A 16025-nucleotide genomic window follows, 5' to 3' on the forward strand; every position below is an offset into this window, starting at 1 on the left:
TCTACGCCGCCCATATTCTTGTTATAATCCAGGACAACATTCGGTTTTTCTTGCCTCCTTCCTCCCTTTTCAATCATTGTCTTTTCATCATTATGAATAGAACTGAGCATCAATACGTCTTTTTTATCCTTCCAATTTAAAACGATAAGTTTGTCTTTGAATCTTACTATATGTTCATTTTTCTGTAATTTTTTTTGTTTTTATTTCACTGGGGATTCCAACTCTGTTTATCCTCACTGTTTCAACAATGTCTGTATTGTTTTGACACAAGAGTTCAGCCAAATGAATTGACGTATAGAAATTATCTAAGTAAATCCTATACCCTTTATTCAGTAAGTCATGTGTTAACTCCAAAACAATTCTTGTTGAACACGTCTACCACTCTCACTAGCGAAATTATACTGATTCCCTCCGTGTCTTAAATTCATGTCCAGACATGTATGGATGACTAATACCTTTGTTGTTTGGAAATATACCTCCTGCCCATTTCAGGGCTCACCATATATTTCAAGGACATATTCATATGTCCTACCCGTACCCAATATTGTTTACATTTCACGTATTTATACGTCCTGCTCAGTTAACAGGTTAACTCATAATGTCTCCAGTTGAACGTCAGTGGCAAGGACCAGGGGGACATGAGAGTTGGTTAGGTTTCTGCATATGCTTATCACTGAACCTGGAGACTGAAACACAGAATCAAAATCGAGTCATTAATGCCAAAACCGGTTTGGCTCAGTGGATAGAGCATCAGCCTGCGGACTGAAAGGTCCCAGGTTCAGTTCCTGTCAAAAGCATGCTCCTTGGTTGAGGGCACATCCCCAGTAGGGGGCATGCAGGAGGCAGCTGATCGATGTTTCTAATTCTATCTCTCTCCTTTTCTCTCTGTAAAAAAATCAATAAAATATGTTTTTAAAAAATTGAGTCATTAAGCATTTGCTATTGATGATGACAAATAGAAAAACTGAGATGTAACTAATTTTCCCTTTCTGGGTTGGATGAACAGCTACATTTTAAACCCATAAACAATCCAATCTTCTCTCTCAGAGGCTATTTGCCTAGTGTTCCCTCAGCCAAGATGGAGCCAAGATTCAGTTAGGACATCTTTGTGTTAAAAGACCCTCTTCCTCATAATTCAGTCAGAGGTATAATTACTCCTTTTGCTGTGGTGCTGCAAACTGCATTCTGTTATTTATCTGAATTGGTCCTGATTTGTCATTCTTAACAGGGACATTGCTTTCTCTCATTGCTTTCCAATTATAGCAGTTTTTCTCTTTGAAATTATATCCCTTTCAAGGCATCAAAGACTAAAAATTACAGGTGGTATTTGAAAGCACAAAAATTCAGTAAATAATCATAAAGCCTCTCAAATACACATTTCAGGAAATCGATGTGGTTTTTGTAGACAAGTACTACTTTCATATGACATGCATTAGTAGTTATTTTGTCTTTACACTTGCATCTAGCAATCCTGTCGTGAGGAAAGTAAACATAGGATGATAGAAAGTAAAATGAAGGAATGGTTTCTATTTTTTTTTTTTTTCAGAGAGCATGTACACAGGAGACATGAAGCTACTTCAGACTTGCATGTGTGGGAGGAGCCGGGGGAAGGAGGGCAGGAGTGGGAAGCTGGGTTTCTGAGTTGCTCTGATAGCACAGCAGTGCTCCTTCCTGCCTTTGGCTGTGTACAGTTGCAGTGGAGGAGCATAAAGGTCAGGATGACCCTTTTCATAGTTTTAGGGCTGGAACCACCATTCCAAGTTCTCATGTAAAATGCTGCTATTATTGAGTGTACTTGCAATAGAACAGACAGCCAGTTACCTAGGCATTTCATTTCATTTTTGTTTAAAGGGCAAGATGGAAAAAAAATTTAATTGTAACCCTGGAAACCCATATATATGGCTTCTATATATTTCTTCCCTAATAGTAATTCAGGGCTTGCAGAAACATCCACTCTTTGAACAGGAGTGCAAATTTATAGTATTACTTCAGAGGAAAAATATGGTGTGGCCTAAAATTTGTTGCCATTTGTTAAATCAACATATTCCTACCGTGCATATGAAACATTTCTGAGTTATTTTCTTTTTTAATCATAGATTAACTTATCCTAGATTTTATCATAGATTTCTTATTGCTAGCATTATCAATGTTTAATGGTGTTTTCCCAAGAATTTCAAAAACAGTTTAGGATAAGGGAACTGTTTTATATCTTTTTTGTTTGATTGCTAATCCTCACCCAAGGACATTTTCTCCATTGATTTTTTGAGAGAGTGGAAGGAAGGGGAGAGACAGAGAGAAACACCAATGTGAGAGAAACACATCTATTGTTTGCCTCCCACATGGGTCCCGACCAGGTGAGGGATGAGCCTGTAACCAAGGTAACATGTCCTTGACCAACAGAGCCGGAGACCCTTCAGTCTACAGGCCTACATTCCAACCACGGAGCCAAACTGGCCAGAGCCTGTTTTATATCTAGATTTACTGGTTACATGATTACTTAAATGACCCAATTATTTTTCAACTAGGGGCCCAGTGCACGAATTGGGAATTGGTGCACCTTGAAAGGAACTGAGGACAGCAAGGCTGTGATGGGCATAGGAGCGAATCATGGCCCATCCTCCATGCCCCCGCCTGGCCCCTCCCACCACAGCCCCAGTCTCCTGTCTGCTTGCAGCCCTGCTCCTGCCACCACCACTCCCACATGCTTATGGTGCTGGCCCCTGTTACACTAGCTGATTGGTGCGGAGCAATTGGGGCCAGTGCCAGCAGGAGGTGCAAGTGAGGCTGATGTTGTCAGCAGGTGTGAGCAGCAGCTACTGCCCAATTACCCCTCTGACCTTCGGGAGCATGGGGGTGAGGGGTGGAGAAGCCCTCAGGGGCGACAGGCAGCCGCCACTCACACCCACTGATGGCCCTGAGTAGTTGGGACTGGAACTGGGCGCAGGCAGCACGTGTGAGCAGCAGCTCTGGTGCCACAGAGGGCGCAAGCGGGAGCGGGGCTGGTGCCAGCAGCAGGTGTGAGCACTGGTTGGGACTGTAGTTGGAAGGAGAGAAGAATTTTCAGTAACCACCAGAGGCTTGCCACAATTGCAGCAATTGGTGCTCTGCCTTGGCCTGGTGCCCTGCTCACCTGCCCCACCATTCCACCACAGCCAATGCCTGCCATGGTGGCCCCTTGGTGGTCAGCACACATCACAGTAACCAGTAGTTCAGTCATTCCACTGTTCAGTCTATTTGCATATTAGTCTTTTATTATATAGGATAATACATTAAAAGAACTGCTTCTAGTTTACACATTTGAAAACTAATGTAAAAATTTTACCTATAAGGAAAGTACACATTAGGAACCATCTATTAAATCAGTGGTTGGCAAACTGCTGCTCACGAGCCACATGCAGCTCGTTGGCCCCTTGAGTGTGGCTCTTCCACAAAATACCATGGCCTGGGTGAGTCTGTTTTGAAGAAGTGTTGTTAGAAGAAGTTTAAGTTTAAAAAAACTGGCTCTCAAAGAAATTTCAATTGTTGTACTATTGATATTTGTCTCTGCTGACTAATGAGTTTGCCAACCACTGTATTAGGTGATGATAACAGCTCTCATTCATATCTTATCAGTATTTTATTGAAGTACAGAATTTACTACATTAATATATTTAATTGAAATTACTATAAGTAAAAAAGTCACTCTTTGAAGAGGTATCTTATATACAATGTGAAAACATGTCATTCTGTCATTTTATATGAATTTGTGTGCAGCTTAAGTGTACAGAACTTAAGTTTATCCAACCAGTCATTTATTCCATAAATATCATCTGTGACTTTGGGTTTTCAGTAGAGAGCAAGACAAACTCTGTGATCTGGAGCTTATAGTCGAATGGTGGAGAAAGACCATTTGAAACTAAATAACCATATGCTGGGGAGTATGTGGAGAAGAGAACACTTGTGCACTGTTGGTGAGACTGCAAGTTGGTGCAGAAGTATGTTATTGGACATCCCTGAGTCAAAGAGAGAGCACTCTCCACCTCAATTCTGGTCTTCTCGTATAAATGAATTTAAAGGAGTGATCCTAATTAGATTGTGTTTAAATGACTTTATTAAAAAATTAAAGCCCTAACCAGTTTGGCTTGGTGGATAGAGTGTAGGCCTGTGGACTAAAAGGCCCTGGGTTCAATTCCAGTCAAGGGCACATGCCTGGGTTGAGGGCTTGATCCCCAGTGGGTGGCATGCAGGAGGAGGCAGCTGATCAATGATTCTCTCTCATCATTGATGTTTCTATCTTTCTCTCCCTCTTCCTTCATCTCTGAAAAAAATATATATATATATTTTATATAATTTTAATTTATAAAATATATATATATAATTAAATTTATATATAATATATATATATAAAATCATGCATATTTATTAAAGAAGCAATACAAGCAAATCTTTACATCTGCCTTATGAATTCCAGATGGACTCTAGCCAATCTGAAGAGTGGGGTTTGAGGCATTATATACGCTCCTGTCTAAGTTTTTGTTTGTTTGTTTTTAATTCCTCTGCTAGTTATCCTGGTATAGATTAACTCTGAAGGTTACCCCTTTTCCTTGTTATGGCTTTTCCACAATTTGTGAGAAACACCTGGCAATTAAATCCCCAGACTGCTAGTTTTTCTGTTTACACAGTAGCATAAGACTGCACTCTCCTTCCCCCTCCTTCCTGCTGCCTTAACAACTCCAGTTTGATTTGCACTAAGTAGTCTCTGGTTTGTGAGAAGTTGAATTAGGATTCCTCCTCCATTCCCCTTTCTCTTCTCCCTCCTCTCCTGCATTATTTTGTGAGACAGAGGGTTATATTTTAATCCTTTGTTCTCAAGATAAGTTCCTGCTACAAGCAGCTTGCAAAGCTTTTTGGCTTTGTTTAATTTCCCTGTTTTAGTTTCCCTGTTCCGCTTGTCCTGGAATTTTCCGAGCTTTTCACTGTCCTATAATATTAGCACTGTCTGTGATCACTTGCTTTTATCCTGAAGAACTTCCTTTAGTATTTTTTATAAAGTGGATCTGGTAGTAACAAATGCTCTCAGTTTTGTTTATGTGGGAATGTATTTCCTCTTCATTTTAAATAAATATATATTTTATTGATTTTTTACAGAGAGGAAGGAAGAGGTATAAAGAGCTAGAAACATCGATGAGAGAGAAACATTGACCAGCTGCCTCCTACATACTGGGGATGTGCCCACAACCAATGTACATGCCCTTGACCGGAATTGAACCTGGGACCTTTCATTTCACAGGCCGACGCTCTATCCACTGAGCCAAACCGGTTTTGGCTCTTCATTTTTGAAAGATAGTTTTGCTGGATAAGATTCTTGTGGATAGTTTTTGCTCTAGCAACTTAAATATGTCATCCTTCCTACTGCCTCCACTGCTTTTGATGAGAAGTCAGTCTTATTAGGGTCCCTTGTACATGAGAATTCATGTTTTCACTGTTACTTTCAAAATTTTCTTTTTATCTTAGGCTTTCAACATTGTTATTTTATGTGACTGACTATAATCTCTGTGTTTATGCTATTTGAATGTATCGATTAATATTTTCTTTAAATTTGGCAAATGTCAGCTGTTATTTCTTCCAAGCTTTTAAAAAAATGTTTTGTAGAAACCTTTTATAGCAAGTCCTTAAAATGTCATATTCATTTTAATATCAATCTTTAAATATTCTTTTATAGCTGTGCAATGGAGGATCAGTGACTGATCTTGTGAAAGGATTTCTGAAAAAGGGGAAAAGAATGAATGAGCCCATAATTGCCTATATTTTACGTGAAGCACTAATGGTAAGGCAATTTAAATTGTGCATTAATTATTTGAGGCATTTCTCATTAAATAAATTATCTAAATTTTGTTTCAAATTATTTTCAATAAAATATTTGTTGAGAGTTAAGGGCATGCTCTGCTTTTTTGGAATTTTTTTATAGCCCAAAGTGGAAGTGATGTAATTTGATATGACTAATTCAATATTAAACATTTAGGAATGCTTGAATCTTAATTTTCATTGTGTTTCTTATAGGAGAGAAAGATATAAACATCAATGATGAGAGGGAATCATTGATCTGCTGCCTCCTGAACACTTCCCATGGGGGCTTGAGCCCTGCAATGTGGGCATGTGCCCTGACCAGGGATGAACCGGGTTCATAGGTTAACACTCACCCACTGAGCCACACCACAGGCTGGTGCATTCTTTAAAAGGATTTTTTTTTTTTTTTTTTTTTTTTTTACCTTTTAGGGACTTCAACATTTGCATAACAACAAAACTATTCATCGTGATGTAAAAGGAAATAACATCCTGTTGACTACAGAAGGCGGAGTTAAACTTGTAGATTTTGGTAAGTTTTATTTGAAATTCATGAATACTGTGATACAGTTTGATCATTTAACATTAGCCTTGCTTTCTTGGCATTGAAAGTAGAAAACAAGCTGTATCTCCTTGAGATTAGAAAATGCATATTTTTAAAAATTTGGCAGATGAGAGATTGCTTGAAGAGTGTCTTTAAGTCAGCTAGCTTGTGTCCTTAATACCACTATAACAGTGTGAGTGGCTGGTTCTCTAAAATGGATAGCACCTCCTTGATTATCCTAAACCTAATCCCACAGCCCTGACTAGTAATTGTTTTACACATGGGCATATGCCCAATTCCAGGATTTTGAAATGTGAGGGGAAATCTTCCAATGTCTCTGGGAAATTTTCTTCCCTCCTAAGAAGGAAGCACAGGGGAAGATCATCTCCTTTTTCCTTCGGACTCTCTGTGTCTGTTGTGATACCTGTACTGCTACAGGCACCTTATTTGGTCCTGAAGTGCTTCATTCCAAGTGGGAAGCCAACACTGAGAAAAGTGGAGCTGAGGAAGGGAATAAAAAGGGTCTTTGATGATGTAATCCAGCCCATAAATCAACCAACTTTGGAGCATGCCCTAGCTTTGGACCTTTTTTCATGTGAGATAATAAATGTCTATATAATATGCTAATTGACCATCACTCCAACACAAGATGGCTGCCCCCATGTGGTCAAAGATGGCCATCAGAAGATGGCTGTCAGGGGAGGACAATTGGAAGTGACCAGGACTACAGAGGAGGACAGTTGGGGGGACCTGGCCTGTAGGGGAGGGCAATTGAGGGTAGGGCCCAGGCTGTCAGGGGAGGGCAGTTAGGGGCAATCGGGCCAGCAGGGGAGCAGTTAAGCATTGATCAGGCTGGCAGGGGAATAATTAGAGGGTGATCAGGCTGGCAGGCAGAAGCAGTTAGGGGCAGGCAGGCAGGCAGGTGAGTGGTTGGGAGCCAGCCATCCTGGATTGTGAGAGGGATTTCCAAGTGCCCATTTAGGCTAAGGATCGGGCCTAAATGTGCATCAGACATCTTTTCAGGGATCCAATTGGAGAGGCTGCAGGCTGAGCTGAGTAACACATCCCCTTCCCCCCACCATGCAAAAATTTTGTGCACTGGGCCTCTAGTAGAATTATAATTACCTCTCGGGTCATATGAAAAGATACTTAGAAAGATAATTAGATGGGTCTTTGAGGGGTGGGACTATGTCTTATTCTAATGTTTTATATTAGTAGTTCAATGAGTGATCAGTGAATGAATAAATCTTCCTTCATTTTGCATTTTGTAAACTGAAGCCTAGAGAAGTCCATGGATTAACTTTAGAAATTAATTGTCTTAATATCCATGTATGTAGTTCTCTGGCTGAACCCAGAAATGAATTTCAGACTATCTCTGGAAAGGAATGGATAGATAGCATATTCTTCAGACAAGCATGTGTATTCCTTTTTTTTTTTTTTTTTTTTTTCCTTTCAGCTGAGGTTTTGAAAAATTTCCAGCAGCTGTGGTTGATTAATATGTTAGATACAGCTAGTAAGTGTTCTAATTGAGTACAAAGCTGTGTGTTTGACAATCTGTCTGGGTCATAATACTAATAAGAACTTGTGCCTGAAATTGAAAACACACACACACACACACACACACACACACACACACATCAAAACGCTCTTCACTATTCCATAGGCAGGGCCCTGACTTCACACTAATATACCTAAAAAGAGAACTTAATATTTAACTGGAGATTTCATAAATTCTCTTGCTCTAAAAAATGGTTAAAATCTATATGGAAATTATTAAAACAAGTGAAAGTAAACACTTTCTCAGGCATGAAAGAAAAAGTTGGTAAACCAGTAACTTTGAGAAATGAGGTTCCTGGGCTACACTCTGAAATAACCTAGATTATAAACATATATGTAGATAATAAGGTGACTTTTTATGTGATCCTATATAATAAAAGCCTAATATGTTAAGTGTCTGGCCGTCTGTTTGGCCGTTCAACCCATCAAAGTATAATATGGTAATGATATGCTAAAGCTGTTCAACTGCTCTGGTCAACCAATGGCTATGACACATATTGACCACCAGGGGGCAGATAGTCAACCTGCCAACCAGTTGCTATGATGTTCACTGACCTCCAGGGGAAAATGCTCAGACCTGTAGGTTAGCTTGCTGCTGGAATAGGGCTGATCAGGACTAAGTGAGATGGGCTGGACATGCCCTGGTGCCCTGCTACGGTTCCTCCCTGGCTAATCAACCTCCCACATCCCTCCCTGGCACCTGTGTACCAGTCTGGTCCCTTGGCCTTGCCTGCACCCTCTTCTAATCCAGGGCCCCTTTGGGATATCGAAGAGCCAATTTCAGCCCAATTCCACAGGCCAAGATGAGGGATCTCACTGGTGCACAAATTTGTGCACTGGGCCTCTAGTATCTTTATAAAGTAGTCATAATTTTGGAAGCTGACAAAATGAGAGCTTCTGTTTTAGATTAATTGACTTAAAGACAACTTTAAGAAGGCTCCTGCCTATTAAATGTGCTCCTAGATCTGATAATATATTTTTTGTAATAAAGATAATGTGTATATATCTAATCTCCATGATAAGAGTACCTGAATTCCATTCTCCTAAAATGATGTATAGGTTTTCATATGAATAAAAACCTTAGGATGGAGTTGCATGCATAATGAAACTTCTCAAGGGTAGAAGTAATAAGATATGATAAGTCACAAATTGCCAAATAAAACTAAAAATCAGTGTCCTCATTTTATGTTTAAATCAAATTTTCATAGAAGGTTATAGCTAAATGTAAATGTTGTAGAATACATATTATTATTTGAATTTCTCATCTCATAAAATATACAGTAAGCTCATTATTGAGTACTGAAGACCTATAGTGGGATGGCTGCTAGTCCTCAAAATATCCAAAATAGAACTCCACCATCTCATCCCTCCCCAGAAATCTGCTTTCTATCAAGAGTTTCTTGTTTTAGAAATTCACCAGCGTCTATTTTGCTGTTCAAGCCAAAAATCTTAGGCTCATTATTGAGACTTTCCTTGTCTCTCCCTCCTACAACTATAATTAGTCAGAAAGCTCTGTCTCTCAAATATACTATTAATAGTACTAGAGGCCTGGTGCATGAAATTCTTGCACGGGGGATGGGGAGGAGATTCCATCAGCCCAGCCTGCTCCCTCTCCAATCTGGGACCCCTTGGTTGATGTATAACTGCTGGTTTAGCCCAGAGGGACTTGGCCTAAACTGGCAGTCAGACATCCCTCTCGCAATCCGGGACTACTGGCTCCTAACCACTCACCTACCTGCCTGCCTGATTGCCCCTACCCTTCTGCCTGCTGGCCTGATCACCCCTAACTGCATGATCACCCCTAACTTCCCTCCCTGTGCTGGCCTGATCGCCCCTAACCACCCTACCCTGCTGGCCTGATTGCCCCTAACTGCTCCCCTGCCAGCCTAATCTCCCCTAACTGCCGTTGCCTCAGCCCCTGGCAACATGGCTTTGTCTGGAAGGAGGATGGGATGACTGGAAGATGTCCAGTAGAATATTAGAATATTACCTTTTACTAGTATAGATATCCTCATATTTCATTTTAATTGCTCTGTCCCAGTCTTAACCATCATCTCTGACCTGGGCTCCTGTAGTTACACTTTGCTGTACTCCCTGCTTCTGGTCTCATTCCCCTCCTTATGGTCCCATTGTCCTCACTGCAACTAGAGGGGCCCTTTCAGAAAGCAGTATTCTGTTCAATGGCTTCCTCTGACCCTTGGGAAAGGCATGCCTTCTGGTCTTCTGTGTTGGCATGATCAATACCTTTTTTATACACCTTAATGCTCTCTCCAAGGAGCAAGGTCAGCTTCTTCCAGTTCTTTAATGTGCCCAACTCAATCAGGGCTCTTGAAACATGTAATTGAATACTTTTGGAAGTACTTAAATTTTTATCAACATGCTTTTCTCCTTTGCCTGTCTAAAAACTAGATGCCTGATGCACAAAGATTTGTATAGAATGGGCCTTCTTTACCCTAGCTGCTGGCACAGCCTTTGCTCTGTCCTGAAGCCACCTTTCTACCTTCCCACACTGCCCAGAGGCCCTGAGCAGCTTGGGCAGTGGAAACATCTGTATTGTCACCATGGTGATAACTCAAGCGCCCTGCCTCCAGCCACTGGGTGCCTGTGTATGCAAATTAACTTGCCAAACTTCCTTGGTTAATTTTCATACTCACTCCTGATTGGCTGGTGGGTATCATGAAGATACATCAATTTGCATATTTCTCTCATTAGTGTAGATATGTCTCACCCCAGTCTGCTTGAGGCACCTTCTGGGGTGAGATCAAGATTTGTTCCAGAATGAATGCAAGAATATAACTATAGTAATATTTAGTTTTTAACATTCAAAAATAGGATTTGTAGCAAGACTCAGGCTATCTCTTGAGAAAGTTCTATATGAATTGCTCTAACTTTAAGCATACGGAGAGAAAATTTCCAGGGACAGACTGTTGAGTTTCACATAAGAGAAATAGAAACAATGGAAACCCTTTCCAATTCTGGGGTAGTTTTGGAAAGATGAAACAAAGAGGAGAGTGAGATGAGCTTTTAAAAAGTGAAGATGACAGTGAGGCAGAAAGGAACTCTTACCTCACACCGCTGCCATTCAGTGTTCCAGAAGTGGCCGTTGCCCAGTCTGCCACAGTCCAGGCTGAGGTGAGCCACATTGTTGTTACCTAAGGTGTAGAGATTAACTAGAGGAAGTGCTCAAGTTGAGCTTCCCCAAACCTTTACCCTTAGTTTCCAGAACCCAAAAGTACCTGAGAATCTGGCTGGGGAGCTTCTAAAGAGGGTTCTTAGGAAGGGAAGTATGACCCAGAGCAGATCACCTGGGCCAGGTCTGCATAGGTGTCCGAGCCAGACCTCAGAGTCCTCTGAGCTCTAGCTAAGCCAACCCCAGCCTTCATCTCCTGCTTGCACAAGGAGACCAGAACCAAAGCTCACCAGATGCAGATACTATTGTAGCATCGGAGCCCAGCAGTACCCCAAAAGCCACGCAGATGAAGTCATGTGGCTCTGGAGAGTAAAGACCCACCACTCTCTTCTCCCTGCCCACAAGGAGTTATAAGCCATCCCTCATCCTATATAGACAATCCATCTTCTGGAGAGAAGAAGGAGTGGAAACATCATCTGAGAGATAGAGCAAGCACACTTTTATTCAACAGAGATTGAACTCTATCTGAAAGGACTAAGCTTTACTTCCCTTCCATCCAGTGGGTAGAGGCATAGGGATAGACCATAAGAGTTAAAGGAAAATTGAAGAAATTTCAATTTCTCTGTATATGTAAGGGTGGTGTCATTAAATTTTGTGACCAATTATAAGCATGATGCTTTCCCTGCATAGAAATCTCTTCTCAGCCCTGCACAAGGCTAACTTCTTTTTGCCGGCTGAGTGCCTCACTGATACCCTATACTTTATGTAGCCATCCAGTTGTCATTCTTGATTGTAATCATGCTTAATTTGACCACATTCCCTGCTAAATATAACTCATGATGACTGGGTTCTCCCTCTGATCTATTACTTTGTCCTTAGAACCAAGCATGATTCTGGCACATTGAAAGGGCTCAATAAACACTCATGAATGAATGAATGAATGAGAGGTAGGGTTTTCTATACAATTTTGTAGTCTTGAGAAAGCCATTTAAAAACTCCAAAGACATCATCCTGCTCATCTACGATTATAAAAAAGGTAGACCTCACAATTAATTACTATGAAGAGTAAATAGAATGATACAGATAAAATTACTGACATTTTACAATTTTAAAATATCTGAGCTATTACCCTTGTTATGGAATTATAATCTCATGTAGCTTCTAGCTCAGTGTTGTACACAAAATAGGTACTCAATAAATAGGAAATACATATTTTATTAAATAGTTGCTAACTAATGAAAGTCTGAGTACCTAAAAGTTGTGCTGCTTTCTGTTTCAATATATATGACCTTTGCTAAAGTAAGGTCAATATTACTTTAAATAGCAAACTACTATTTAATTACACTAAAAGTGTGTTTGGTAATACTAGTTAAGAAAATCTTTTGATTTTTTTTCTAAATGGATATGCTTTTACAGAAAACCACCAGACACTTCAGAGACCAGAAAGACAAGTGAGCTTGGAAATGTTATTAATGAAATCCATTAGTAGTCACTGGTGTATGATCAATCAAAAAATAATGTGACCTCCCAGGAGGCAAACCCCTTTAGGCAAGTCAATTAATGTCAGAAAAATCAGTCCCTATCTGGAATAGAAAAATGAAAGAAAGACTATACTTGAAGGGTGGTTCTCAGTTCTCATTTCTGTGGATTTCTCTCTGGGGAATTTCATTTCTAATAGGAGAGTTAACATTTCAATACAAAAGTACAGAATGTACTTCTTAGGATTTATTTATACATTGTTCTTATGACAGAATATTTTATGGCTTTTAGTCTCTTATTACTGACAAGCCCAAATGTAGACTAAATCCCCAATGAGTAATGTAGGTGGAAGAGAAGTTGTGATTTTTTAAAATTAAAACCCACTTCTTAGCATCAAGTGAGATAATTGCATCTGAACTTTAAAGCTTGGAAGCTCCTTTTATTCCTTTCTTTCTTCCTCAGTAATTCAGAACCATAGCCTTTAGAGTAAGCATGGAAGTGCGGGTGGTGTAGCATGTGGTTCAGGCCCAAAATGGGTGAGAAAGACATCCATGCCGGGAGGGTGTGTGGTAGTGTCTTGTTGAGTCTCTGAGTGGGACAAAAAGAGCAGCCACCTAGGAGGAGGAGGAGGATCTCAATCAGGTTGCCAATTGAGTTAGGTAACAAGGGTACCTGTGTTGCTGTCAAGCTGGAGACAAGAGATTATTTACATAAAGAGGGCTTAGCACAATCAGGAAGAATATTGACAGTGGGAGCCAGATTTTTACTGTTAGAGAAAAGAATGATGACCATGGAAAGGGAGAAAAATGAACTCAGTGCTGTTGGATTGGAATTGGAGGTTTCAATGTGAACTCCTGATTTTTAATATGTATAGAGGGTTATAAAAATAAATACATCAACATTAAAATTTACAACAACATGCGTGGACCTTGAGAACATTGTGCAAAGTGAAAAAAGTCAAACAGAGAAAGCTAAGAACTATATGATTTAACTCATATGTGGGATATAAAACTGAAACTTATGAACATAAACAGATGTGTGGTGGCTGCCATATTAGGAAAGAAAGGGGTCCTAATATGAGGTGACAGGAGAAGATTTGACTTTGGGTGGTGGTCACATGGTACTAAAAACAAATTTTGTAAATTAATAATCCACACATGTAACCTGTATGTTCATATAGACTAATATTACCCTGATAAATTTTAAAATAAAAAAGTAAAAAAATATGTTTAATAAAAAATTAGGAATATATGTATGGTGAGTGTGTGTGTGTGTGTGTGTGTGTGTGTGTGTGACCTAGATATTTCTACTAAGAAGTCTTGCAAGCATCAATACCACAAAATCAAACACATCAAGCACCTAACACTTGCTTTTTAAATATAAATCTCAACTAGGAAGAAGTGGGGATTTTTGGAGAAGAGCTGATTTTTAGGGCTGTACAAGATGAATCTAGGCCTTAGTGTGCCAAAAAGTAAGGCAATGGTAAAAAAAAAAAAAAAAAAAAGATAGAGGCCTGTCAAAAGGACACAGAAGCCAAATTGAAGCTATTCTTGTTGATCAAATCTGGGAGCTTCAAAATAATGATAATAATGGTGGTAACCCATTGAATGAAACAGAAATCCATTAATCTATACTTTTGCATACTTACATGCATGAATAAGTGAATGTAAAGAAGCAAAAGCCTTTTCTTACAGAAGAATACCAACTAATAAATATTGAAGAAATAATAAAATTGTTCATTTAGCAATTAATTCATCCCAAAATTTAAATGGATGCTAAACTACCTGGTTAAGTTTTGATCCAAAATAGGATACTTACATCTTTTCAAAGGATCTCTGCACAAAATACTTAATTACAAAAGAAGAAGAGAAACTTTATAGGGAAGAATCCTGGCAGACCCAAACTTAATCAAGTGATCAAAGTGAACACAAATAGTATTTGGAAAAAACAAAATCACATAATTCCTGATAAGATGCATTGAGAAGACTTCAGTATCATTACCGTCACATTACTGTCAAAAATATAACTATGAAGGAATATCTGACAAATATACTATCAGGAACATTCTACAAAATAACTATCCTGAAATTTTAATGTCAAGGTTGTAAAATTCAAGGAAAGATGAAGGAACTCTTCCAGATTGAAGGAGACTAAAGAGACCTGACATCTGAATGCAGCCTATGCTCCTGGGTTGGATCCTTCATTGTAAGGGCATGTTTGGAACACTTGGTGAAATTCGAATGGTATCTGTAGATAAGATGGTAGGAATGTAACTGTTAAATTTCCTGGCCTAAATAGTTGTGCTGTGGATATTCAATGGAATGCCCTTGTTTGTAGCAATTACACACCAAAGTATTTGGGGGGAAGAGACATTATGTAGCCCAATTACTCACAAATGGTTCAGATAAAAGTTATTTGTACTTCTTTTGCCAACTTTTCTCTAAGGTTAAAATTATGTCAACATTTTTTAAAGTTATGGTGTAGAGTTGGAGAATTAACACAGGTCTAAAGATATTTGTGTGTGTGTGTGTGTGTGTGTGTGTGTGTGTGTGTGTGTAAAGATTGTATGAATAAATCTGAAAAATTTGAGAGCTAGTGCTTTATAGAAATGATGTGTTGGGAGGTCTTGAGGGGTCAACAACATTTAAAATATGGCAGAGCTTTAGAACTTTTTAAAAAAATTCTTTATTGATTTTAGAGAGGAAGGGAGAGAGAGAAAGAGCTAGAAATATCAATGATGAGAGAGAATCATTGATCAACTGCCTTCTGCACATCGGTCACTACAGGGGATCAAGCCCGCAACCTGGACATATGCCCTGACATGGAATGGAGCCATGACCTCCTGGCTCATAGGTTGATGCTCAACCACTGAGCCATGCAGGGTAGGCAGAGATTTATAATTTTCATTTCTATACGATTAATATTTTATTCAGCTAGAATTTTATTTTTTTTTTAATTTATTTTTTTTACTTTGGGGAAGTGACCTTTACTTGAAAGAAAAGACATTTATAATTTTTTAAATATAAAGCAAAACCATAAATGGAATCTCTTTTAGAGTTTTGTAGTTCCAGCTGAACTTGTGGACTCAAGTATTCCTTGAGTTGAACATTATGTTGAATTAAGCTAACTAACCTTATAGATAATGTTGTAAAGCTTAGTCAAGGGGGTATTTTAGTTGTAAGGACCAGAAACCCAGACTAGCTCCAGAGGCCACCTCAGATAAGAAGAGCAGGACAAAGGGGACTGAAACAGAGACAGGAGAATGGAAGGCAAGAACCTCGACTGCTTTTTGCCTTTTTTGTTGTTGTCAGTTCTCACCAGATTTTCACAGATTTTTAGAGACTAGAAGGGAGGGGAGAGAGAGGGAAGAAAGTAGGGAGAGAGAGGGAGGAAGAAACATTGATGTGAGAGAGATACATCAACTGGCTGCCCTCTCTCAGGGATCAAATCTGCAACTGAGGAACTTGACAATGACTTGGAATCAAACCTGAG

The 16025-nt window shown here is 39.4% G+C and overlaps 1 protein-coding gene across 1 annotated transcript in view; it reads left to right on the forward strand.

Moving 5' to 3' along the window:
* Positions 1–16025, forward strand: part of MYO3A (myosin IIIA) — a 184033-nt gene that overhangs the window by 25811 nt on the left and 142197 nt on the right. Inside the window, exons 4-5 of the mRNA XM_036460222.2 lie at positions 5702–5806; positions 6256–6355. Coding sequence (XP_036316115.1) covers positions 5702–5806; positions 6256–6355 — 205 coding nt within the window. The remainder of the gene's footprint in view (positions 1–5701; positions 5807–6255; positions 6356–16025) is intronic.

This window comes from Pipistrellus kuhlii, unplaced genomic scaffold (genome assembly GCF_014108245.1).
Source record: "Pipistrellus kuhlii isolate mPipKuh1 unplaced genomic scaffold, mPipKuh1.p scaffold_m20_p_1, whole genome shotgun sequence".
In the NCBI taxonomy this organism is placed as follows: domain Eukaryota; kingdom Metazoa; phylum Chordata; class Mammalia; order Chiroptera; family Vespertilionidae; genus Pipistrellus; species Pipistrellus kuhlii.